General features: G+C 38.1%; 1 protein-coding gene across 1 annotated transcript in view; it reads right to left on the reverse strand.

Moving 5' to 3' along the window:
- The window catches only part of FGD4 (FYVE, RhoGEF and PH domain containing 4), a 94,685-nt gene extending 79,459 nt beyond the window's left edge, over nt 1-15,226 (reverse strand). The window contains exon 1 of the mRNA XM_032205387.1: nt 15,182-15,226. Coding sequence (XP_032061278.1) covers nt 15,182-15,203 — 22 coding nt within the window. The 5' untranslated portion in view covers nt 15,204-15,226. The remainder of the gene's footprint in view (nt 1-15,181) is intronic.
- Between the last annotated feature and the right edge of the window lie 12,197 nt (nt 15,227-27,423).

Below are 27,423 nucleotides of genomic sequence, written 5' to 3' on the forward strand. Positions count from 1 at the left end.
ACCCATGCCTTATATTGAAACGCCATTACCATGAACAGAATTCCACACAATCCAATGTTTTTGTGCAAGTAACTCTGCCTTTCTAGGAGGCAGTCTTTAAACTGGGCTTAGAACAAGCATTATCAACTCATTATATAAAAAAGGAAGTTTTGGATTTCATAACTCACCAACATATCTCAGGAAACACGCAACAAGAAATATTTCAACACATACTAACAGACTAACAGTAGATTGTGCGAGTGGGCACATAAGTCAGAGCAAATGTTTCTTTAAAAAGAAATAAAAATCCTTACAGGTTAAAATTCACTTATCTCGGTACTGCCAATAAGGAGAATCCTATAGCTATGTTCTATCCCACATTACCTAAGCTATAGTCTAATTGCATCTTGAAGAGTTTAAGAGCCCTCATTTACTAAGAAAATGATGGACAACTCTGGCTATGCAAAATGACTGTCACTCAATCTGTAAGGGGTTCTGTGTTTTAGATTGTGAAGAACTATAAACACCCGAATAAATACAGAGAAAGGATTTGTATAAGCTGCTTCCACTTACAGTCTCACTACTGTTGTCATAGTAGTATCATGTCTAGCAGGAAGTTATTATCTTTCAGTATCAGAAAACTCATAAATATGACAATCACGTAAGTTGCATTTGGTGCTCTTTCATTTTTCATTCCAGGCCCAGCCAGCATGGTTTTGGGCAAATGCTGCCTGACCAACCTCATCTCCTTCTACAGCCAGGTAACACTCCTGGTGGATGAGGAAAAGCCTATTGATGTAATCTACCTAGGCTTTTGTCAGTCTCCCACAGTATTCGTCTAGAGAAGCTGGCAGCCCATGGCTTGGACGGGTACAGGCTTTACTGGGTTAAAAACTGGCTTGATGGCTGGGCCAGGGGAGTAGTGGTGAATGGAGTGAAATCCAGCTGGCAACCAGTCACCAGTGGTGTTGTCCAGGGGTTGGTCTTGGGGCTCATCCTCTTTAATATCTTTACTGATGATTTGGATGAGGGAATTGAGTGCACCCTCAGTAAGTCTGCAGATGACACCAAGTTGGTGGGGAGTGTCAATCTGCCAGAGAGTAGGAAGACCCAGCAGAGGGACCTGGACAGGTTGGGTCAATGGGCAGAGGCCAATGGGATGAGGTTCAACATGGCTAAGTGCCGGGTCCCGCGCTTTGGCCACAACAACCCCATGCAATGCTACAGGCTTGGGGCAGAGTGGCTCGAAAGCTGTGCAGAGTAAAAGGATCTGGGGGTGCTAGACAATACTCACCTGAACATGAGCCGGCAGTGGGCCCAGGTGGCTAAGAAGGCCAATGGCATCCTGGCTTGTATCAGGAACAGAGTAGCCAGCAGGACCAGGGAAGTCATTGTCCCTCTGTACTCTGCCCTGGTGAGGCCGAGTACTGTGTTCAGCTTTGGGCCCCTCAGTACAAGGAGGACATCGAGGCCCTGGAATGTGCCCAGAGAAGGGCTACAAAGCTGGTGAAGGGCCTGAAACACAAGTCCTGCCTGTGAGGAGTGGCTGAGGGAACTGGGGTTGTTTAGTCTGGAGAAGAGGAGGCTCAGAGGAGATGTTATTGCTCTCTACAACCTGAAAGGAAGTTGTGGGGAGCTGGGGGTTGGTCTCTTCTCACAAATAACTAGGAGTAGAGGGAATGGCCTCAAGTTGCACCAGGGGAGGTTTTACTGTACAGTAAAGAAGAGAACCAAATGGATAAAAGTTTGCAAAAAGGAATTCCTCCCTACATGCTAAGGGTCCCCACAGACAGAGCACGTCAGAAAAGGCTGACATCAGAAGACTCTATTAACATCCACTAGAGTACCATCTCCTCAAATTTGTTTTTGAAAACAGAAAGAACTATCAGCTAAAACAATATACTGAGCATGTGTCTACTGCGCTATTGCTCTATGAAGTATGAAAACTTGGATTTCAGAAAATTGTCATTTTATGATCAGCACATAAGATAGCTAAGGAAATACATGAATGGATGAAATTTTAGGAGACTACAGAATCCAGTGCTTAGTCCTGAAGCACACTAAGTATGCTTAGCCCATTCCAGGAAGATAGCTATGACAACACTACATCATCACATGCATACACTATACCTACTTCAGTCTAACAGAAGAGAAACAATAACACAGTGCAGCTAGACAGTTCAGCTGATGAATTTGTGAACTGTCTATTAACAGGCCTTCACTAAGAAAGCTATCTGATGGTACTAACAGAAGTCAACCATTTTCTCCTGCTACTGGCTGAGCTAAGATCCTCAGCATTCCTAGACAAATTGGAGTTTCACATCGCCATCTCCAACACCATCCACTATTTCACCCAGAAACCCTCCTAACCTTCAAGCCCTGTAGCTAGTCATTAAAAGTTCTGTATGAATTACAGCCATGGTTTTGGTCATGTTTGTTCTACTAATCTCCTCCTACTTTAACAGCAGACAGTGAATTTTTATATTCTATTTCTTCCTGCAATTTCAGGTTATAGAAAGAAGTTGTATCTGAACAGAAATTAAAGAAACCATCATAAAATTCTGCTTTTTGTTTTGCAGGGTTACATTTGATTTAAGCACTGTAATGATTAAGAGTGATTGCTATCATCAACAAAAGGAGTGACAGTCTACAAAGAGCACTTGTTCATCCAGACCATGATTACCTAGAATATAACAGCATTATATCATATGTTACACTGCCATATATTTTAACTTTTATTATTTTATAGAAGGCTTAATATAACTTTAAAAAAAATAATAATGATTAAGGCTGCACCCTATAACAGCAATTTTTCTGTCTTTTCCTATTTCTGTTGCTTCAGTAGATCATCATAATCTAATTTTAAGGTAATCCCATACTATGATGGTATACAGTATAGAGAAATCTCTCATCTAACAAGTTTCAGATTGAGTTATTAATCAGTCAATCTATTCTGTAACAAGTAAAGACTAATAAATTGTCATGTTCATACCTGGAAGCTACAGAACTGACAGAGAGGAGACCCCAGAATAGATTTTTAGTTCAGTCTTACATGACTGAAAGCAAGTAATCTCCAAAATGCATCGACTCCTCAATTCAGAGGAAGATTTAGCAAATCCAAATTTAAGACAGAGTCAGACCAGAGGCATCTACATTTGGGATTTATCAAAAGTGATGCTAAAAATGGACATAAATACTTCATTTGACTTCACATAATTTAGAAGCAGTGGGAGACACTGCCAAACTGACCATAAGTGTGTTCCCCTGCACATAATATACATTCTATGCATTTGCCACCTTCCTATAAAGCTGCAGCTGGCAGAAACACCTCTGTTGCTCACTGACTGGAGAGAGAGACTACTCAATATTTTATTTTGAAAAGGAAAATGCAACTATTTTGTTGCATTTTTGTTGCATGTTACCAAGAACTCAGGAAATGCTAAAGAAATAGCTGAAAGACTCCAACCATAGTTATTTAGACTATGAGGACATCATAAACCACAAGAAGCCATACTGTCTTCCTCAGAAATCTCTGGAGATTTGAGGGATTACATTGTTTAGATTTGGGAGCAGAAAGATCTGAGAAGTTCTCTCAGGGATACACAGTAAGTCTACATAAGTGCAGTACACGATGGTAAACATCCTTGCTATTTTCCCTTCCCCCTTCAACAGCATACATCTTCACTTAATATTGTAGCTAAAGCGTGCTAAGGAACTGTATTTTAGGAAGACTACCAAATGCTAACCAAAAACAAGCAAAAACGGTGGGAGCGTTCAGAGGATTGTTTCCACATTCACACCATAGTCTCTCCCATTTCCAGAGACAGAACAATAGCCAAATTTAATTATATTCAATAAGTTTTTTTTTGTTTGGTTGGTTGGTTGTTGTTTTTTTTTTTTTTTTTTTTTTAATAAGCAACCAAGATGAATGAATATTCCCCTTTTCTTCGCTTTACACACTACTTCACAACTAGGAGACAAGGTACCCTGGAAATAGTGGCTTGGCAGAATTTTAGACTCATCTACTCAGCATCCAATTTCAGTAGAATAGCCAATAAGAAGAAAAAAAAAAAAAAAAAAAAAAAAAAAAAACCACAAATTTCTGGTAACAAATGAACTTCATACAGTCCACCTTTTGGCTTACTCTGCAATCAAGGAAACTAAGGGAAAAGAGGAGCTGGAGAACACAGACATGCACATAAGTCCAGGAAGTTTGCTTTTATTTCAGAGGATGCAAGTCTGTGGGCTTTCTATTTGTTTGTTTTGCTCTTGTTGCTGCCTTTTTGGGGGGAAAGTGAGGGTGGAAGGTGTCTGCTTTGTAAACAAGCCACGCCCTGCACAGTTCCTAGCAATCATGTTCAAGTCACATCAGGTTGCCAGTGTCCGACTGTCCTTACACTTGTACATTCAATATGTGTCCATTTGAATTAAAAAGGTAAATTATATTAATCAGTCATAGCACACAATATGTTTTCATGCAGCAAGAGCCAAGAAAACTGAAAATAGTCCACAGAGCTGAACTACCTCAAAAACTCTACTCTGTCAAAGTCTTGTACACCCATGACTCTGACTCACTATTTTAGAGTGCCAACACTGCTACTTACTCTTTAGCTGCTTCCTACTCTTTGGTTTAGGTTTATGGTTTAGGTCATCCTCACTATTACTTTGTTCTACACTCATACCTTTAATAATAAAAAAGCCTCTACAAACCACACAGAGAAAAAAAGTTGGTTTTGCCTTTTCCAAGGATTTCTTTATTTTTTTCTGCATGAGCCTTGCACAGATTTTTGGTATTGCAATATGCCCTAGGCATGTCAGAAATAGATTGTTGATCCTTTCTATCAACTACCATGACCAGACGGAGATGGCAGGTGGGGAAAAAGGATGACTTTTTAGCTCTTTCAGAACCTAAATAACTTATCTGTATGGTGATATTCTCACAAAACACTTTCAAAGCAGATGCATGAAGTTGGGCAACCAATTCAAAAATCTAAATAACTAAATAATTGACACTAAATAACTGACGTGAGTATTTGCTGCTTGCATTTGAGGAATCCCTTTTTGCAAGATCTGGATCCTAGAGCACACTATCATCTTCTTTGCCATTTTGTTTTATGTACCTTTCCTTCTAGGAAACCTAGAAGGAAAAATGACTGTTCAAGAAGCAATGTTATATTCAATCTATGTTTCCTTCAGTACAGACTATCACAGTAACCAGAAGACGAAGGAAGGCCTCTCAAAGTATAGTAGCATCTATTGTATGATATATGTAATGAATGTATAATTTAATAACTTTCCTACAAAATGAGGATGTGGAAGGGGGAGGAGGAAGAAAATTTTGTGCAGCTAAAGTGCCGGACTAGAGAGAGCTTGAAACGTTACCACAACACTCTGTATGGTTTCTTTTGCTATGTAAGACACAGAAGTTTGTGCTTCTTTCTTTCCTGTAGGAGGCAGTCACAATTACTTCATGTTTACAATAAAACAGCAATGACAAAGACTATCTCAGTAAGCACTTACTTTCAGTACAGCCTCTACTGTAAGATGTGTTCTTATTGTCCTGCCTACATAAGACAAGTCACTCTTCTATGTGTCAGTGTGTATTATTGAATGCAGTAAAAAAAAAAAGGGGGGGGGGGAAGATTGAAAACTACTGTATTTTGGGTGTCATTTATATTTTTCAGCCAAGCATTCAGCCATCTATACTCTGATAAGCTGATCTCCAAATCACAACAGTTGATCAAAGAAATGTTGTCAGATCCCATCTGGTTCAAGCCCCTCTCTCCCCTACCTCAGTTTGTGAAGTAGCTTAGTTGTGAAGGAACCTCAAAGATCATCTGGTCCAATGCCCTGCTCAGAGTAGGACCAGCTTAGATCAAATTGCTCAAGGCCTTCCCAATTGACTTCCAAGTATCTGCTCCTTATGGGCACCCATTTCAGCATTTCACCACTCTGATGCCAAATTTCCCACCAGCATGTGCAGTTAAAACTTCCTTAGCTGCAGTTGTGTCTGCTGTCTCTTGTGCTAACACTGTGCATCTATCTCTGAGAGAAGTCTGTCTCTGTCATCTCCATACACCCCCATTAGGGGTCAGAAAATAGTAAAAAATAACACTGTAGATGTCTCTCTTCTGGACAAATCCAGTTCTACTGAGCTAATGTGTCATATGCTTCAGCCTTTGTAACTTCAGGGCCTTCCACTGGACTTGCTCCAGTTTCACAGCATCTTCCTTGCACCAGGGAGCCCAAAACCAGACACAGTGCTCCTGGTTTGGTTTGATAGGTACAGAGCTGTCACTAATAACCACTTTACTTGACCTAACGTGGTTGGTTCTGTCTCACCACAAGGGCACATTACTGACTCACATACAACTTCTTCACCAGTTCCCCACATATTTTTCTACAGTGCTGCTCTCCAACCAGCAGCCTGTACTACTGCCCAGAGATGATCCACAGCAGATACTAACATTTTTATTTGCCCATGACGGCCTGCAGGAGATTTCAGCCAATCCACCTGTCCAGCCTGACGAGGTCCTTCTGAATAGGATCCCTACCTTACTCTTATTGACTACTCTGCCTCCATTCAACATCATTCACAAACTTGCTGAGGATGCCCTCCTTCCTATTGTCCAGCTAGTTAATTGTCATTAAGATGGAACAGTGTCAACCCCAGAATTAACCCAGGAAAAAGGAATTACCGTTTTCCTGTCTTCCAGGGAATATCTGTAAATTGGCTGGCCTATCATACGAACAGTGTCTTCCAGAGAATTACTGAAGTTGCTTTGGAAGCCAGAATCATCCCCAGAATCACTCTTATCACCTTGTCCCTACCCAAAGAACAATATTTCAAGAAATATAAGCACAAAAGGATAAGGTGGCTCCTCGTCCAAGCACAAATACCACAATATAATGCTTTATATAATATATACAATACAAATTACTTTACTCTGAATATTATTTAAAATATCATAATAACATCACCAGTGACTGTTATCTATTATATTTCTTCATCTGCTGAGTTTCTTGTGTTTTAAGCCTTTTCCTTTTCCTGTCCTGAACTGTTTGTGCATATGACAGAAAGAAAACAAAAAAGACCCAAGAAGAACCTTGCAAAACTGCTTTGGTGGGTTTCTTTCCCAAAGGATCCTCTGAGGAGTTGGAATGCAGTAACCTTATAGAAGGGCAAAGATTTTTACATTTTTGTTGTACATTGCACAACTATTTGCATGGAAAAAAAAAGTTCAGACACACTAAATGTCAAACTGACATTTTATGTTTCGGGTCTTTGGCATTTATTCAGTGGTGAAAGGGGTAGGGAACAGGAGGAAGCAGGAAAACCTAAATAATGACAATACCAACATATTATTATTCGCAGAAAGTAAGTTTGCAGAGAAGTTCCATGGATGACACACACCACATCAACCTTGGACCTTAGCTGAAGTCACAAGCAAATTCTCTGGAGCACCACATCTGACATAAATAGACATCTGCTAAAATACTTCACAAAACAATGCAGTTCATACCTCTGAAAAAAACTACTTCTGCACTCTTCTTCAGTGACCTGGAATTTTTTGCTTATGTCTAAATATTAATTCTTAAATAGCTTATGTATGACATGGATAAATAACTTTTATGATAACTACCCTGGGGCAACAGAGAGATTAAGCTTGAACATGAGGTCATAAATGATCAAGACCATAGCATAGAAAACGTTTAGAAGTTAGTTTAGTAAATCTGTCAATTCAGATAGGCGGCTTCACATTCTGTGAGATAAATGAGGTCCATTAAAAACTGAAGTGTAGCATAGGACATACTAATCCTTTAAAAAGAAGAAAGTTCACCACACCACTGTGTCCTACTCACATTCAAGAGTGCAGTTTACAAAAATCTGCATCCATCTTCGTGATGCTCTGAACCAAGAAAACAGAAAGATATCCATGCAAAGAACTGGGAAAAGCTGTAATCCAAATAGGAATTAATAAAGGAATTACTATGTTATTATCTGCATGGTAAATTTAAAATGCCAAAACTCCACGATAAAAAAGAACAGCTTGATGGCAAGCTATTGAATTACCTTAAGAAATCTAAGTTCCAATTCTTCAGCTCTGCAATGAGGGTTTTTATTATTATTATTATTGTTTTGTTTTTTCTCCTCAACTTACTCCTTCGCTGTCTGTGCAGACTTCTCTGCAGGTAACGATAGGATTAGAAATCCCACTGGCTATGAAGGTACAAGGAGAAAACAAATCATTAACTACTTGAGGTTGTTCAGATATTTTAAAGCAAGGAATATAAACCAAGGAAAACACACACACAGTTCCGGATGGCACACGTGGTATTTTTAAGCAACTACATGAGAAAAAAGTGACCCAGAAATCCAAATAAAAATCAGACTTTGTTCTAATACTGGATGGAGGAAACTGTTTCTCCATTAGAGAACAAACAAATATCATCAACTGGCTGACACAAAAGGGAAAAGGAAAACAACAGGAAAACTTGCCAGCTGGGGAAAGCAGCAGTCAACTGCCAAGGATCATTTTAGGGCTGCAGCTGCCTGCCTCTGCCAAGTTTAAAGAGTAAGCTGTTCTAAAAGTATATTAGAAAAATGCCATTAGGGAGTTTAAATACTGACCTTGTATGGAAAAAATCCATGAAGAAGACAGTGAATTTCCAGGATACCAGGAATTTGGTTAAGATTCATCTTGCAATTTCCCAGGTCCAGCATGAAAACAGCTATTCCAAAAATGCAACCAATGTTCCTTTTTTTTTTCTGCTCACATCCGTACTTAAAGAGTTGCCAGTGCCCCATGTGCTGATCTGAATTCAGATCTGCACATCCCACTCCAAAGGGAACTACTTCTAGACTGAGAATGTTGCTGCTAGTATATCACCACAAATCTATTTTTACTGAGCAACGCACAGTGCTTCTGGGAAGACAGCAGATACAAAATTTATCTCAGTATTTTAAGATTATTCATGTACAAGGCTCTCAGCAATGCGCTCTCAATATTTTAGAGAAGCATTGGTAATGAGCATATTTCCAACTATTTTAGGACTTGGAAGAGCTAAGTCTAGTCAAAAACTACCCAAGAAAATGTAACAAGATTTTTCCCACATAGCAGTATGTTTGCAACTAAACTATAAAATATGACTTTTCTCAGGTTTTCTTTTTAAACAAAAATTTGTCTGTAAAGCATGGCACTGATATCAAAACTGATGCGAAGGATGAATATATTGCCTTTGTGATATTTGTAAGAGCTTAACAGGAACCCGTCAAACAGATGAAGAAGTGATGTAAAGGTGTGCAAACCAAACAACAAAGTGATTCATTATAAAACATCTGCACTTTGTTTTCAAATACATCACATATAGCATCAGCTGGAAAAAGAGTAGCAAAGACAGATGCAGGAAGAAACTCAGATCCACAAGCATAGAATAATGTCCTTTAACACCCCCAGAAACAGCTGTCACTTACTTTAATCACTCAGAACAACCAGGAAATATTTATTCCAGCCAAATCGTAGCCAGAAGTTCTCTTCAATGAGAAACAACTGACTGCTCTGAAATTTACTAGTTTTGAGGTAACAGGCAGATGTAATTTTGTTCCTCTGCAGTTGCAAGGGTGAACAGTACCCTATGTGTGTGGGGAAGGGTGACACATCAAAGGTGGTTATTGCCAGGAAGACTAGATGCCTATTAACAAGTATTGTTCTAAAAACTTACCTACATAACAACCATGAAAAAAAATTGAACCATACAACCTTAATACAGAAAAGGCAGAATTTGACTGCTATCTAACAGTTCACTACAGCATTCAACCATTATTGCAACAGAAACAATTAAATCATGGTTATTGTAGTTCGTTGCTGTTTCAGAGTGATCAGCATAGCTGTCTCTTTCAGTGATGTCAGACAAATCTCTAAGGCTGCAAAAACTTCCTGTTGAAAAAGCTGCTAACCAGGCATTTACTTTTCTACTTACAGAACAAACTGGGCCACAAAACGGGAACCTCAAAATCCTTCTTGACCTTCAAGAACAGTATCAAGGGACACAGCAGGAGAGAGAAAATACTAAAGACTGAACAACCAAAGAGGTTTGTCATAAGTATATTTTGACTACATTCAAGAGCATTAAAAACAACAACAACAACTTCAACATTAAAAAATATTTGCTATGTGCAGGTCAGTTTAAAAAAAAAAAAAAAAAAAAAAAAAAAGGCCTTAACAAATGAACTGTTTTCTAAGCTAGTGATTTCCTTTGGTACACATATATTTACATCAATGCCATTTAAAAATTCAAGTGTCAAGAAGAGTAAAAGTTGAAAGTAGGTTTATCAAATTTAGAGGTATCTATCATACACAGGCTGTACCTCCCTGAGGTATGAAAATAAGCATAGTTATCTGGAATACATTCAAGAAAAAGAAGGAAGTTTTAAAAATAAACTGAGTTGCAAACACTGCCATTGGCTCACTGGTTTCATTTTGACTACTACCGGGAGATAAACCATTACTGTGGAACATTAACTTTTTCTTTTTCAAATCACGTACAAGTCAAGTTTCATAAAGGAACAAGCTGTTCTCTGTGATACCTAGGATGATCACTCCAATACATAAAAATGTGTTTCATCAGAAGTGTTTTGGATCGCAGTTACAGTGTTACATACTACAGTCTTCCTGCTCCACAGATCTCACTGTTTTGGGGCAGTCCGATGAAGAAAGAAAGAAAGAAAGAAGACCATGAGCTATCTCAAGGCAATGCCAGGATCCAAAAAACAAGGATGAAAATTCACAGGAGGCTCACATGACACAGCAGTGGGCAAAGGAGAACAGGGCTAGCACTTCATGCATTATGGCAGGCAACTCAGATAATCAGATAAAAGTACTTCCAAGAGTCCCAGGAAGACAGGAAAGAACAGTAACTTTAAAGCCAACCAGCACCCTGCAATGGCTGGCAAACCCCAAAGCAGATCATTAAAGAAAGAACCCTGTTCTGTTCTTACCTGAGCCAGAATCTATACATGAGTTTTAATTTTTCATACCTTTTGACTTTGAAGAATCATTGATATTTTAGTCTCAAAGCTTTTGGCAAAACCACCCTACCAGACTGATCTTTCGAGAGAGAGTGCCACCATTCCACCTGCAGGACAGGAGGTCTATCAGCAGCACCAAAGAACCAGCAGGTGGGCTGCTTTCACGCATAAGTCTTCTGCTTTCATACATCAGTCTTCAATAGGGTAGGGAAAAACTTGGTGACAGCTGAGGCCAAGTATGGAAACTGAAAGGTATTGGGCTGTCAGTCTCTAAACAAAGACAATTGGTTCTATAATGAAAGGACAAGAGATGTACTGCCTACCTTCTTACTACCTTCTTACCTATTCTACTCACCCTGTCACCTCACTCACAACCTCTTCTATTGTCTCTTCTTCCAGTCCACTCTCCCTCAAAATGCCCTCATTTCCCCTTCTGTATGGCTCTGTATCATCAGTCTCCCATGCATACAGGCGGACAAACAAACACGCACACATGTTCATTCTATCCAACTTGCAGTACCATCACCAACACCTCTACTCTGCAGCCAGCAGTCCACGGAAGCAAGTATGGAAGAAGCATGGTGACAGCAATGCTTAAGCCTCATGTGAAGGCTCTGCTTTGCAGATTGCAAGTAGCATTACCCCTAGGGCAATGTAGGACCCTGCTGTACAAGCCTCTCCTTTCTCAGAATTAACACATTGGTAATAGGAGCTTCTTACAAAGTATTCTGAAATGCCCCACCTGATAAACCGATAAACCTTACTTGATACTATAGGATTGGCACAAATTAAGTTTTTTTTTTTTTTTTTTTTTTTTTGTTTTGTTTCTGTTGTGTTTTGTTTGTTTGTTTGTTTTAGTTTTCTGAATGTAGGTGGTTTGGTTTCAGTCTTAGGAAAACAGAAAGGTTTTTTTGTTTGTTTTTTACATGGGCAACAGACAACACTTCATCTAGAAGCAACGACAAATGTATCAGTCAACCATGCTTTGTTCTTCGGATTTACAAAACTCCCTCTCCTCCCCCTATGTCTGGCTTCCATGAAATTTACTGAACTGGAATTAGCAAGGTACTCTTAATATACGTTCTTCTAGAAAAACATATTCCCTTGAAAATTTTATTTATTGCTCAGAACATCAGTTCTTTCTGTGTTCCCAGAAGTTCTGCTAGAACACAAATGCCTTGTTTACAGCATCATTGTCTTCCCTCCTTACTTCAAAGCATACAGAGCCCCATCTAAGGAGAAGGACTTCATGGTTCCACCAAGGCAGCACAGGAAGCATCTAAATTTAAATAAGGCCTTTCATGTGTCAAATAGTACAAACAGACCCAATATAGCTCATTCTTTAGTCATACAAGACTTGTGCTTTGACATTACGTTTCCCCAAACAAGGCCCCTGCTACACTTCAAGTTAAGTATTGCAAGAAGATTTACTAGAGGATGAAAAATAAAGAGAGGCAGAGAAGGAAAAATAAGCCTAAACTGCAGCTTTCTACTTTGTTTTGGACTTTCCCAGTGCTTTGGTGCAGTCAAAAGCTCAACTTCCTATCCCTTCTCTCCCCAGTCATGGATCAGTGCAAAAGATGCTACCTCTCCTATGGCTCCAACCTGGCTGAATTCATAAACTTTATCTATGAGCACAGAAAGTTTATTGGGAGTAGCCTCCACACTAAGATCAAGATCCCACTTAATTAACTTTAGCACAAAGAAGTTCTGCTAATATCAGAACATAAGCTGTCTACAGAGAAAGTGATTGATAAATCCAGGTCTGTAAGATTTCACCACACCAGAAGTTCAAACATCTACAAGTTTATGTGGGCATCTTGTAAACATCAAAGCAAGTAAATTCTAAAAGTCCACAGGATTAGGCTGACAATCTGAAGACCACCATTAGCATCAGCAGTCTGCCACTGTACCATCTTTCAATTATTAACTTAGAGCAGTCCTGACAAAAATCACTTTCAGTAAATCTTTTTCCATTAAATTAATAGTCATTTTCTTTCTCAGTACTGAGAACAATATTTTAAATATCTGTAACTTTTTCTTTTTTTTTTTTTTTTAAAGATTAAGAAAAACTGAATCCATCTATGTCAATGTAAGCTTGCAAGTAATAGATTTGGGTATCAAGAACAATGCAGGCCCAGGGATCAGCAGGGCCAAGGGACATTTTCCTTTAGACGTAGCTGCTCTAGGAGTACTGCCCTGTATCACGAGCGTACCAGTGTCTACAGGCTGCTATAAAAGTTTCTGAGAACACCCTTGATTACTACCAAATCATGCTAATAAGGGTAACAAGCATGAGAAACTGAAGAAGCAGAACTTGATTTTTTGAGTCTTTTTTCTTGCTCACTGCAGTGCACTCACCCTGAATAAAACTGATTACAATGAACTACAAATTCTTCATAAAGAAATTCCCCAAAGGTATCTATTTTATTTACCTTACTCCAAAAGGAAAAAGTAATCATTTTGGTCTTTCATGGGAAAATGAACACCTCTTCATCTTTAGTACTTTCTCCTGTAACAGTGGAACTAAATAGGATGACAGACACCTCAATGGCACGTTCTTCATCGTAAGCCAGATTTAGAATAGCCTCAAAAGAAACACTATGCAAAGACTCCCTTTCTGTGAGAAACCATTTCACCACCTTTGATCCTGGCAAACTTGCTTTGACAGCTACAATAAAGAAGAGGTTACTGTCACAGGCCAATTCTTCTGATCACCTCCTACAAGTTGGCATCCCAGGAAAAAGCAGAAAAACAGCCCATGGGAACTGCACAAATAGAGGAGTAGACAAAACAGACATTCAAGTGCAGTAACATGCCTGGCTGTTGCATAGGCTTCCCATACAGATAGTGGAATTAGGCAGAATCAGTCTCTCAGTGATGAATGTTTAAAGCTTGTTTGCCAAACACCTCTTTGTTTATCCTTTAGCAGCAACAAGCAGTTCACAGACTGTGTCCTTCTTTCAGGTGTAAAAACCTGTGTTAGCCTGATCTATTTAAAAAAAAAAAAAAAGCAAAGCCACACTAAAAAAAAAAAAAAAAAAAAAAAAAAAAAAGCAAATAGCAGCTATCTGATTTTGTAAACCCTAAAAAAAAAAAAAAAAAAAGAAAAAAGAAAACGGAAAACAAACAAACAAACAAACAAAAACACATGAAATTATGCACACAAACTACATACCCAGACATACCCTTTTCAGTCGTAAGTCTTCCATTTCTCTCAAAGTATTTCCACCACTTTTGGAAAACAGACTATTTATTCTTAAAGGAAACATGCCAATTATTCCATGATTGAGCCATGGAAGCAGAGAGCAGCTGCTGCAGGAGGTCAATAAGGGCACCACAGGCAGGGCAGCAGTGGTTTGCTCTCCCTTTAAAGATGGATCACAAGCACCATCTTCATTAACAACTATTGACTACCATCTCTAATTACTGCATTCTAGACCTCACATTTTCACTGCACTACAAATCTCAGCAGTGTGCAGATGCCATTTGCACAGTTCAGATTTTGCTTGTACTAGCAATTTAACACTCCAAAAATACACAAGCAATCTTATTTATTTATCTAAATAGATAAAATATACTTGTCAGATTTTCAAAAAGCCACAATACTTGGAATGTACTTACTGATGCTAATCTTTCAAGTTACGTACCTAAATCTGTCGGTTTGCATGCCTGAAGTTCGAAAATACAAATCCAGTACTTAGACTTGTAAATTAGTGAACCAGTTTTCAAAAGAGCTCAAATTCATTACCTCAGAAAACCAGGCTATTTAGCTACTAAATTTGTACAGAACATCCTGTCTACAGAAATAATTAATTTCAACCTTACTCTTAGCTCTACTTAATTGCACTGAGAAACACTTATGCTTTCCCTATGCATTATTATTTAGAAAGAGATTCTCAGTCCTAATGAACTACAGTCAGGAATTTAAAAAGCCATTTTAATCTGAGTAACATCATTGTCAAAAAAGAATATAGTTTAAATAGAGTTGTGTTTTTTCCCCCTTAACATTCCAAGGTAGAGAAATCCACAATTATTTTTTCGCTTAAACATTCACTGCATTAAATGACTGCTTTAGGAAAAGAAACTCTATTGAGTTTCACTCGACACCCCTACCATACCCTTACTAATCCAAAATATTTCATAGCTAATCACAGTAATATATTAACTTACCATTGAAGATATCTAAGAGCATTTGTTAAGAATTATGGATTTGTTTCTTCTGCTTGGGTCAAAATACAGTTCTTTCTAAATGAAATTTGCTTCCTGTTTGCATCCTCAATATTCACACTAAAGAAAGCCGTACAGCCTACATGCTGAAGGGCTCACTGTCTTTCACTTCCTTTTGTGGCTTTCAAGACCAATGTAAGAAGGAGAGGTTTTGTTCACCAGAATATCATATTTCTGAAAAAACAGTATATTCATAAAACAATTTAAAAGGGAGAGCTTCACTCTTACTTTTTGATATGTCCTCTCACATTAATTTGCTCTGATCTAGGGACATGTACAAAGATGCCAACATTTATCATAACATCAGAAGACTTCTTCATTCTTACTGCTGCAATGTGAATGCTTAACATGTACTCCAGACAGTGGATACTTAAGGGAACATGAAAGTCTGTTTGGTTGAATTGAAAGCACACTACTGTAGCTACCAAAAGAACATCTTGTTAGACTGCACTTCGCCATTGCTTAAAGTGAGGTGGTTGCCTACTGAGTATTGCCTGTTATTTCTGTAAGAAAGCCTCAGCCAACATCAGTAAGGTTTTTTGTTTGTTTTTATCACCCCTGTCTGAGGACCACCAAGTATCTTAAAAAGCACCAGTTTATCTTAAAAAAATATATAAATAAATAAATAAATAAATAAAGACACCCCTATTTAAAATATAAAAAAAGATTGCCGTAAATATGTTTCACCTTACATCACTCATTTGGTTAAAGGACCAAGTCATTTTCATTGGAGATATAGGGCACAGAAAGCATCACAACTTTGTTACTTCTCAGTTTCACAAGCAGAGTAGTGAGATCATATCAAACAGTTTTTGAGTAGCCCTGTAGCTGAAATATCTTGTACTAATAGCATACAAGGTCAATACTTTTGCAGGATGTCTCTTCACCACAATGCTGTTGAAGCATGCTCAAAATCAGCAAGACCAGTCTAAATGTTATAACAAACCAGGTAGTTCTGTTTTTTCTAACTTAGAGCCTGTGGTGTGAAAACACCCTAATATATATATAGAAGCATTGTTTTTAATCTTGTGTACCATGCTATTTTGGAGTGGTTTATACAGCAACAGAGTCTCAATGCCTATTTGTCCAATAACAGAGATATCAATTAACTAAAACAGTACAAGAGAAGGTTTATTTGTTTTTAAGCTTAAAATATGAGTGTTTTTCTGTTAAAATATCAATACTTATTTTAATGAGACGTAAAATGTGCCATTTTTCCATTTCATTTGAAAACACTCCACAGTTCTCAATTAAAACCAGCGATTTCACAGCAGCCAGCCAATCTATAACTGCATCTACCGTCTGTGGACAAACAGAACGTTTCAATTTTCTGAAAGAGTCAGCCCAGCACTATTCATCATCATACAGTACTGTGTGATATGATTTATCTCAGAGAGTTCCATGGCATCTTCAGAATCTACTGTCCCTGTGCTGAGGGCTACAGCTGATAACTTGGTGCAATAACTTAGCAGAAGTAGGACTGAACTTTCCAGCCATGTTTTGAAGTGGAAAACAGGATATGCTTGGTGCAGATGAAGTATGATTTTTTAAGTTTCTTTAGCATAGTGGCACACGACTATTAATTCAAAACCACAGGTCAAATATTTTTACTAACACTGGACACAAAACAGTAAAGGATCCAGTGTTTTGGCCTACATCTGGATAGAAAAGTCCTGTGGGTTGTATGTTCTTATACAGAGGCAAGTACACTTACTGGGTAACGTCTGCTTCTTATATCCAAAAATATAGCCATTATGTCATTCCTTTTTATGCTGCTCAGCACTAAGAAGGAAGGACAGGAGAGAAAAATGCTGAGACGAATTTATTTTGGCAGCCATCAGCAGTTCAGAGCATGATTCTCTAACCTTTCAGAGACTACACTGAACTTCTAAGTACTTATAACCTAGGAAGAGGAGAAGAAGATTTAAAAAAAAAAAAAAAAAAAAAGTACAAATGCAAAGACATCTATTGCCATGAAAGCAGCAGGCAAAACAGTTTTAGAAAGGTTTCCCTGTTCAGCATTGAGTAGGTGCAATCCACATATGAAAAGGACAGTACAGGGATTATAGCAGAAGGAATGCTACAAGGTTAAGGGTCTTCCACCAGCTGTAATCATCTTTGTCCACCTCCACAGAAAGTCTATTCTCAATTCCTTTTTTTTTTTTTTTTTTTTTTTTTTTGCCATTAATTTCTAGCTCCAAGTTAGCCCCTCACAAAGAAAGAAATATGCAGGTAAATTGGTGTGTTTTCATTCCAGACTTTGAACTAAGGATAGAAAATTGACATGCTAAACTACTGCTAAATATAACCATTTTATGATGCAAGTATGATCTTGAACATATACACAGTCCAAACAGATTAATCTGTGGAAGGGAGATCTTTTAAAAAAGAAAAATGAAATCTCTAGGGAGGACACCTATTTTCTGCCTGTTTGTATTACTTTCACCTTGAACAGAAAAAAGACCAGGCCTGATATGAAATAAACATAGAGCCAATTAAGTACAAATCCCCTTACCTTTTCTTATCACACAGCCAATTTAGTCAACACAACCACTTCTATTGAATCGTAGCATTACCAGGCACAGAACATTTGCAAAAGGTTCACAGTTAAACTAAACCTCAGAGTTTACTGGCTGTAAACCAGTACTCAGGAGTTTCAAAGACTTCAAACAAAGTCAATGTCATTTGACCTTGTACATCTGACATTAGTCTCAGATGTAGTTCTTTCCTACATCACTCCATTTTACAATTTTACTCCATTAGAAGCAATGCCAAGTGGGGTGCTTCATTGGAAGACCCACAAAAAAGAAGATAAAGGAAAGCATGCAAAACAGATTTCTTTGATGGTGGACAATAGGGCAACCGCAGCACTCGAAGTCATAGGACCCGTCGTCATCCATTATGCTCCTTGGTGCGGTCACGAGCACTTCGCATACGACCAATACTGCTACCAGCTCACCATTCTCACCAGATATTAAGACCTTACCACCTCTAAGGAGCTCCTCAAGTTATGCTGCTGCTAAACCAGGGCACAGTGCACAGTCCAGAGGAGCTTGCCACTGCTGGAAGCCAGCAGTCGACACCAGCACAATGCTGGCTTCAACATGTGTCTTGCCTTCATGTTGGTGGACCTCATCCAGTGCTTTATCCACCTCCATCAACAGAGGGCTACAGGCAGCTGCTGCCATTTTAAGGCTCCATAGGTACCATATACTCTTACGTAATTTTCACATTTTCAACACAGCAATGCTGAGCTGTGTGTGTGGCTCAAGTTTCCAAAGAAACTGAATAAAATTGCTTAAATATAAATTACATTTATTACATTAAAATTACCTTAACTGAACTTGGATAAAATTCAGCCTTAGACTTCAAAAATCAAATTCTTGTCATATACAAACTCTTGTCTGAGTTTGTATAAACTCAGAATATAAAGTTACCTTCATTTGCCTCAGAAGATGCAAAACAAGTGTGTGTGGTTTATTAGGAAATGGGGTAATATTAAAAAATATATTTTTTTAAATCACCTTCCAAGTTAATACAGACCAATAGTAGAAGACTTGGCTTTGCTCTTCATATGGTGTTTTTGCTAAAGAAAAATAACCACAGGTAGCGATCAGTTGAAGGGAAAAGCAAATCTGTCTAAGCTTGCGTTAAGAAAAATCTCTCAGTGAATCAATATGCTGTGTAAAAAGGATCTTCAATTTATTTTTTTCACATTGTAATCACTGCAGCAACCATCATACAAGACTCAAAAAGGCAGCCTAATTGCTGCTAAATTAAGTGTTTGCTACTGAATTCTTCGATAATTTTTTTACAATGCCAATATGTATTTGGATCTCATCATGCTATGTAACATTAAAAAAAAAAAAAAAAAAAAAACATTCTGTAGAGAGATTGTTGTATTTTCATTATTCATTCCATTTGTTCAGAACAGAAAGAGCCTGTTTTCCTTCTACACAGTGCTGAGGCAGAGAAGAAAGGCAACTGAAGGAGAACCTCAGCAGACAAGGCTCCAGTACCACAGAAACTGCTGCTTCCTGTGCCAGCTCCTTGAGACTGTGGAAGACAACAGCTGCTGCAGATGCTGCTGGTCAAAGCACCTACAGAAAAGTCAGCCAGAGAGCATTCTGCATACTACACTATGGTGATAAAAGCATGGCTACAGTAACCATGTGAAAAGGGGGAAAAATTTAGCTTTAGAAATTATTTCAGGCTCTTGATATATTTCAATATTTGATTTCTGTATCAATAGACAAATGCAAGTCCCCAGTAAGTTATCATCAACATTTTTAATGGAAGGGGGAAAATAAAAATGGAAAGGAAAATCTGACTGCCAGAAACTTTTCTATAATCTATTAAGTTACCCTATAATACCAGATATACGTTAACCATTACCTTCAACATCTAAATACTAGAGGCAAGTAGTGTAAGAATAGAAAATATTCCAAAGCCAATGATAAAAAGAACTGGTAACTTCACTGTCTCACAGTTTGCTACCTTTGGCCTCCTGCACAATAGCCACTTTGTTAGCAGGGTAAGCAGGCAGCATTATGTAAACATACACGAGGGCAGCTAACCCTGAAGATCCTCAATTTCTTCAGTCTTTTTCCCTGATACTCCTAAAATGCATGGCCAACATGGTTATACCCAATGCAATATAGAAAACAATGGCTAGGAGGCATTGTTCCTGCTCTTTACTTGTTAATATGAAGAACAGCAAATCATGCTTAATGTCTGAAAGAAATAACATTATACGCTTGAAGGCGTTAACCATATCCAAACATTTAAACCCAAAACATATCCATATCCAACTGTATCCAAACACTTAGCTCAAGTTCAGTCTATCAAATCACATTAGGGTTTATAATGGCCCTGTTGTTTTATGTATAGAGAATATTTGTAGATTACCAACAAAAGCTGCTTAAAAACTGCTATACTGCAATGCCCGTGACAAAGCCAGCACATCGGGAAACCATTCCCCTCGGCACCACAAGACAGCAGAGCAGCTCGCTGAAGCTGCCCCTGCAATAGGAGCACTGTGAGCTAGCAGACACCTAGTGTTTGATGCATTCTCCTCAGAGAAGTTTGTGTTTTCTTAATGACATTTTTTAGTTCTTTCTTTCCTGCTTTAACTTTTAACAGTATTCCTTATTTTCCAGGAATTTTAGGTAATATTTGTTTGCTTTCATCTCCCAAATGGGTAAACACTGACCCAATGCTTCTTTGGGGGAAAAAAAAAAAACAATTTTTTTCCACTGTAGTTGAGGTGCAGCAAGTCACCTATAACCTTTTGAAAAAAAGGTAAGAATATCAAGCCTCCTTATTTTACATAACATTTAAGATATTATACCCTTTCAATTGACCTGAAGGGTCCATTTCCTAATAAATTCTAATTTAACAGGTTATATTTCCATAACAGGGTTTAAAAACAAACAAACACTCGAAAATCCACTAACAGGAGCCATGCTACAGTTAAGGATCACACCTCCCATATAATATAAACAACAGATCATTCAATGGCATAACATCTGCATCTAGAAAAAGATACATGAAAAATATATGTCTGCACATAAACATGAACAATTTGCTTCTATCTACTTAAATACGTATAACTGAAGAGTCTATGGTAAAAGTAGAGACTCCTTTTCATTAGCAGTGGATTAGCTAGTTTTATTCTATGTGGCTTGTTAGCAGCTGCTGTAAAGTAGTTTAACAGTTTTTAAAGTTTAACATGCTTACCAGTTATCAGAATTCTCCTGCCTTCTCTCAGAGAGATCTTCCTATGTAAGCCCACACACCAAGAAAAATTAAAAATTAAAAATTACTTGCGTAAAGAGTTATTTCAGCACCATGCACTCAGCTTGCAGTCCACTCTCCTGACTTGTGGTTACTAAATTGCTCCTGCTTTTCTAACCCCTTGTGTACAGTACCTGGAAAAACCCCTATCAGAAAGCTGATCCTGCTTCTACACCCTTAGCCACTGTAAACAACATTGTATTTCAACTTCAAACAACCTGCCCTTGCACATGTACAAAAAAGCCTCCAACTGTAACACTGCAGTTACTTCAGCTCTTTGTATTGCAGGTTCCAGCTCTGTTAGCCTTACCCACATCTTACTAAGCATGCACTTCTTGACAAGCATGATATATCCTCACTTTTCATATTTTAAAAGTATTTTCCCTTCCTTAAACAGAAGTTAATACTTGACAGTAAAGAACTACTTGGATATCTTAAGGGGGGAAAGAAAAGAAATTCCTCTGTTTTCATCCCAAACTATAGATTCAGGGTAGCACGTGGGGCATACAGGCAGCCCGAATATTACTGGCATGAATAACGAATATATGGGAAGCAGATAGGGGCAGGTATGCTTTTTTTTTTTTTATATTTCTGGTATGTACTTTTCCAATAGCAGAGCTGAACTGAGCACTGTGTGAGATAGAAGACTACTAAATACTTGCACCACCATAGTTTCTATCTACTTCTGCTCAGTTCTCTAATCTCCTTCCCAGAGACCAAAGGAAGGAAATAGTGAGATTTTTAATTTTTTATTTTTATTTTTTTAAAGCCAACACTGTTGTTAACAAGAGCACTCTACACAACAGGACAGTAGAGGGAAGCTGATTTTTTTATTATTTTTTTTTCTGCAAACTTGCTCCAAAATGTTATTCTAAAAGAGAATTTCTGTAATTTGTTACTGAACTGAAGAATATCTCCCAGACACCTCCAGGTTAAATTAAAGTGGCACTTATGACACTTACTAGGCATGAACAACAGAAGTTGATTTTTCATTTGCAGTGTCATACATTCACTTCTCTACAAGCAAGGGGTTGGATTCTGTAACTTGACCATATTCAGGACATGGCCAGATGTATTATCTGGAATAGAGTTAAGTTAAACTGCTGCGTCCCAGATTTGTTCCCCATGCAGATACTTCAGCAGCACTACCAAGGCAGTTTTGCTGACACTGGGGATTTTTTCCTCAGTGTCAGCTTTAAAATCACTTTCATTTTTGAAAGGACTACGTTAATATTCTCTCACAAAACCATAATGAAAACTATGGATTTTAAAGAATAAGAGTCTAAATTATTTTTACCAAAGAAATTTTAGAAGACTATGAAGGCTGTGTGATGTCTTATACTGGGGGATCTCAGCTGGACTCACAAATACCGCACGCTACTTCACATGAATGCTGAACATGTCACCTTGACCTGAGCAGAAGGAATCAATAAGGGCTGAGCAAATCCCTTTAAACATCACTGCTTAACCACATGCAGAAAAAAAAAATATAGAATCAGACAATTTGAGATGCATGGGTCATCCACAGAAATAATCTTTGGTTATCTAAATGATGTAAATACTAAAATCAGCAAATCATAAATCACCTTCATATCTCAACATTTTTAGTAAGTTACAGGGGAAAAAAAAGAAACAACAATTAAGATTAGTTTTACTTGGGATCCAGTTCAGCCCAACTGCCGAATAGCATTTAGGAAATAGAGGGTACAATATTCATGGTGCTAAGATTCACGTGTTATGCACCTCATTTCAAAATACAGATAATATTCAGAGTTTCAAATGGTAAGCCTACATTTCTGTTGCAGCTCAACTGCATTTGCTGAAAACAACCGAAGCAACCCCATATAAAACTAGTTAACTACAGTGTCAGCCACATAAGAAAAACAGAGATTATACTGTTAAAAGTAAGCAGATATTAATTGTGTGGAATTATTCCTTCCTAGTTTTAAGGTCAACAAATGCTTGGTTATTTAAGCTGTAGCAAAACCCTCAGATGAGCCAAGAAGTTCGTCTGGGTTTGTAAGTTTCAACTTCCCTAATAATGCACTGAATGCAAGTATCATTCTCGTTCTTATCATCAAAAGTCTTTTAGTATATCCTGTGCACAAGCAGTAAGCTCTTATAGACAGTAAGAAAGATAAACACTTAAAGGGATTAAGGGATAATTATCAACACTGAAGTTGAATGCCAAGGGCACCCTGTGCCAACACCAGCTAGGCTTCTTGCTGGCTACACAGAGCAGACGGGATGGACTTTGAACTCCCTCCTTCGCCTGCATGTCAGCAGAGTTATTCTGAAGATATCCTTTAGGTTTGATACGGGTCCAGGAAAGGATATAAGGAAGTTTTGAAATAGGTTATGTGCACAACCAGCCCCTTGGACTGCTGTGTTTTGCTTACACCCTTCCATTCAACCCAACCACAAAAGCTGTCACAGAGTCCTAGTGGCATTACCTTCTGCTCCCTGATCTGGCGTGGCAGTCCCTGAACAGCATGTGAACAGCCAGCTCAGTCGTTAGCATGCCCTTCACTTGTAAGCCTGGTGAGCATATTTGTCCACTGGATCAGATGGACATCAATAAATTATAAAGCACACTGTTTACTGCATAATCACTCATTACTCAAGAAAGCATGAAGGTAATTACAGAGCAACAGTTGGTCCAGATAACTGGGAGAACTTGATGAAAATCAACTTAAACTTCTGCAGTAATGAACAGGAATAGCTGTTCCACTTTCTAACAGGAACAGCTATTTTTACTGCTAAGTAGATACAACTTAACTGCTGTAAAATTTAAAATGCATCTTAATTCACAGTTAGACATTTAAAGGAAAATGAGCCAAAACATAAATGCTGTATGATTTTATGCACTAACAACAGTTCTCATTTTATTGTTTATACCACAGAATCTCATGTCTTATAAGGACTGCCCTGGAACCGTGTTTTCACCTGAGAATTTCTAAGCTTTTCTTTTCAAGAGATAAAAGCCCTCTTTCTTGAAAGGCATTCAAAGAGTTTGCTCTTAAAGGACCCCTAACTCTTGAAAACCATCACCAGGTATCTGTCCTCCTACATAAATTTCTTGAATATGACAGAATTGCTAAAATAGGTAAGCATTCACCTATGACGATTCTACCCTCACAGAGGGAATATGATTTCTTAATGACCAGAGTTATCAGACTGAATAAAAAGGAACGTAAACTATGCCTGTACTAAAATAGGGGTGTTTAGGCAAGAGTCTTCTGAAGAAGGTCTAGCAGTATAACTGCATGCAACTGAAAAAAAAAAAAAAAAATCAGCTCTATCCAAAACAATGTGTGTTTCCTGTATCAGTGACTTTATTTTGATTCCCAAATCCCCAGTTCTGAAGATGAACGTAATTAGCCATTAAGTTTCATTTCCTAACTCAACTGCTGATGTTAACACAAATAATGGACTTATTAATATTCAACTTAGAAACTGATGTACCATAGACAAGACAGTGAACTATGTAGTACGTGGGTACAAAGAGGAAAAATAGTCTGATTATTCACTGCAAGAAGTTGACATTAAGTCCTCCTGATACAGACAAAACATTTAGAGAGCCATATCTTCAAATATTATTATTTAACAATTTTACAATTTGGGTCATTTATAGGTTTTTTGGGTTTTGGTGTTTTGGTGTGTTTGTTTTTGTTTTCAAATCTCTTGTAAACTCAAACTTTGTTTTTTGATTTAGAAAAACAGTTTTCCATGGTGAAAGAGAACTTTGGAGCCTGAAATAGCATTAGAGACTGAATGACTCGGCCCAGAAGGAAAATAAAGTTTACCAATATACATGTGAAGCAAATGGAAAAAAGTCACCCTTATCTTGCACATGGGCTGGAGCTTAAAGAATTGGCACTTCCCAGAGGGAAGAGAGCTCAGTCGGTCAGAACCCTTAATCAGAATCAGCAGCAGGGGGCTCTGCATTCTCTACCTCCCTCTTCTACCTCCAGAAGTCACTGAGTACCATCACGATAATCTGCTCTCAGGTCTGCAAGTTTGCCCAGATATTGATCTCTCATACCTCATAGAAAGAGGAGACATGTACCAAAAGACCACAGACCATAAAATGGTTTGGTTTGGAAGGGACCTTAAAGATCACCTAGCTCCAACCCCCTGCCATGGGCAGGAACACCTTCAACCTCCTTAAAAAGTTGTCTAAGGACTTGTGTTTCCAGCTCTGCAAGGTCCCTACAGAGATTACACTGAAGCTCCACCAAAAATCCAGCTGGTCCAGAGAAAACATGCCTCGCTAACCCAAGTGAGAGGGGAGAGGTTCACCACTAAAGTAGGACAACTGCCCACAGCAACCCCGGGAAAGGCCTGGTATTGCAGCACCACAAGTAGCACTCAGAGGCACCTCAGACTCCCCAGGTTTCGAGTAGTCTGTAGCTAGATATAGTTACCACATAATTATATAGCTACAAGGCTGAGTATAGCTGAAAATCCTGACCTGTAAGACTTGGTCATGATGGTGACTAACAGAATCAAAAGCCTGGCATGGAAACTTCACACACTCCACTGAGGCGAAGTTGAATATTTTTTAAAGCAAGAAGAAATCAAGCCTCTGAATCAGTTAGAATTACTTTTAATTGCTAGTCAACAATTTCTCTATTCAATATTCATCTACCTCTGGGTACACTGGCGCCTATTTGAGAGGGGGGCACATGCCTGTAATTATCCATGAGAAGAAGGCTAGACCTGTAAGTCTGATGCATTGTCATCTGTGCTTCAAGACAACATTTATACAGAAGTCAGGAATAAATCACTGGATTTAATGTCTCAGATTAGAGTTCCACCACATTTTCCCTCCTTTCCAAGCTATTTAGCATATTTTATATTAACATCTGTGACACACTTAGCATTAATACTTCGTACTAACACTTTCTCATCACTCTGCCCAAGTTTCCACTCCATGTCTTTTGCCTCCAATTTTAATTCATTTTATACTCCAGTTTATACAATTCTGTGTAATCAGAGGCAAATTGTTCTGAAACTCATTAAAAATATATACATCTTTCTTTATGTATCTTGCTTTGCAAAATACTGTAGCAATTTAGTCCCTCTCCTCTTCTGCTTTTACTCATTTCTCTGTATCTTCTGTTATTGCCTGTTGTTTGTTTGTACACTGAGACAACATGTCTGATTTCTAATTCATTCACCAACATTTCAACAAATCCCCAACCTCCCTTCTCCACACTAATTTCTGAAGTAGTTTCTTCTGCAGAAGCTACCTGTATTAAAATGCTACTTCCAAAGCAGCTACTTCAACAAAACATTAAAAAATCCTTTTTCAATTTCCTCTTTTTATTTGCTTGGGTGATTGACAGAACTATAGCTCTGGGATACCCTCTCTGAGCAGAATTCTGTCTCTCCTTGTCAGAAGCATGCAAGTTTGTTGATAATGGCCTGAATATATCAAGACATCCACAGCTACACATTTGATTAAAACGCTTCTACCATCAAGAGCTCAAGGCAAAGTTTAATTCTAGATTTCACATGATGGAAGGGACCATTATGATCATCTAAATGTAATTATACATCGTAGATTGACTTATATTCAAGAGAAATACTATATGCGGTGTCCCACACTTGAAGAGAATGCCATTTTTCACTTCACAGAGGAATGTCGGCTACAAGATTTGTAGTCAGTAATTGGGTTAAAGTATTGAATTGATAATAATGTTCCAAAGAAAATCTACCCATTAATAAGATAAATAGAAGAGGAAGGGGGGAAAAAAAGTATCTTATTTTAAAATAATTTGCTTCGTATTTTTCCTTCCTTTCCCTCTGACAAATACATCATGTCGGGAAGATAATTTGTCTTCTACAGCAAATACTTAACATTACTTTAAGACATAACAGTGCAAAATACAGCAGTTAAAATGCTTTATCACAGCTCACACTGTACTCAACACATACCAACAAACAGCATCAAATAAAAATACTGCCCAGCTTTAAATGGGATTTTGACTGAAACGCTGGGAGATGAGATAGCTTGTCACCACAAGTTAAGAAGTGGGTGAAAAGTGTGACAACTGCAGTTTTAGGAAGCACAGATATTGACAGACAAAGGACAAAAAACAACCAAAGGGCAAATCATTATTTTCTTGTGTGAACAGCTTACTTTTTCAATATTTATGCTTAACTGGTTGCCCAAAAATAACAGTCCCTAAGCAGGTTCACCTCCAATTCAGAAATCTCCAAACCATATATTTATTTATTTTTATTTATTTATCTGCAAAAGCAGCATGATCCTGTGATTTCTGTAAAACAAACTAATCTGGATCATGTATGCAAGCTATTACCTTCCTAATTCAGCTATCCCTAAAAACACTTCAGGAATGGTGTTTACCAGCACCTTTGTT

This window comes from Aythya fuligula, chromosome 1 (genome assembly GCF_009819795.1).
Source record: "Aythya fuligula isolate bAytFul2 chromosome 1, bAytFul2.pri, whole genome shotgun sequence".
In the NCBI taxonomy this organism is placed as follows: Eukaryota; Metazoa; Chordata; class Aves; order Anseriformes; family Anatidae; genus Aythya; species Aythya fuligula.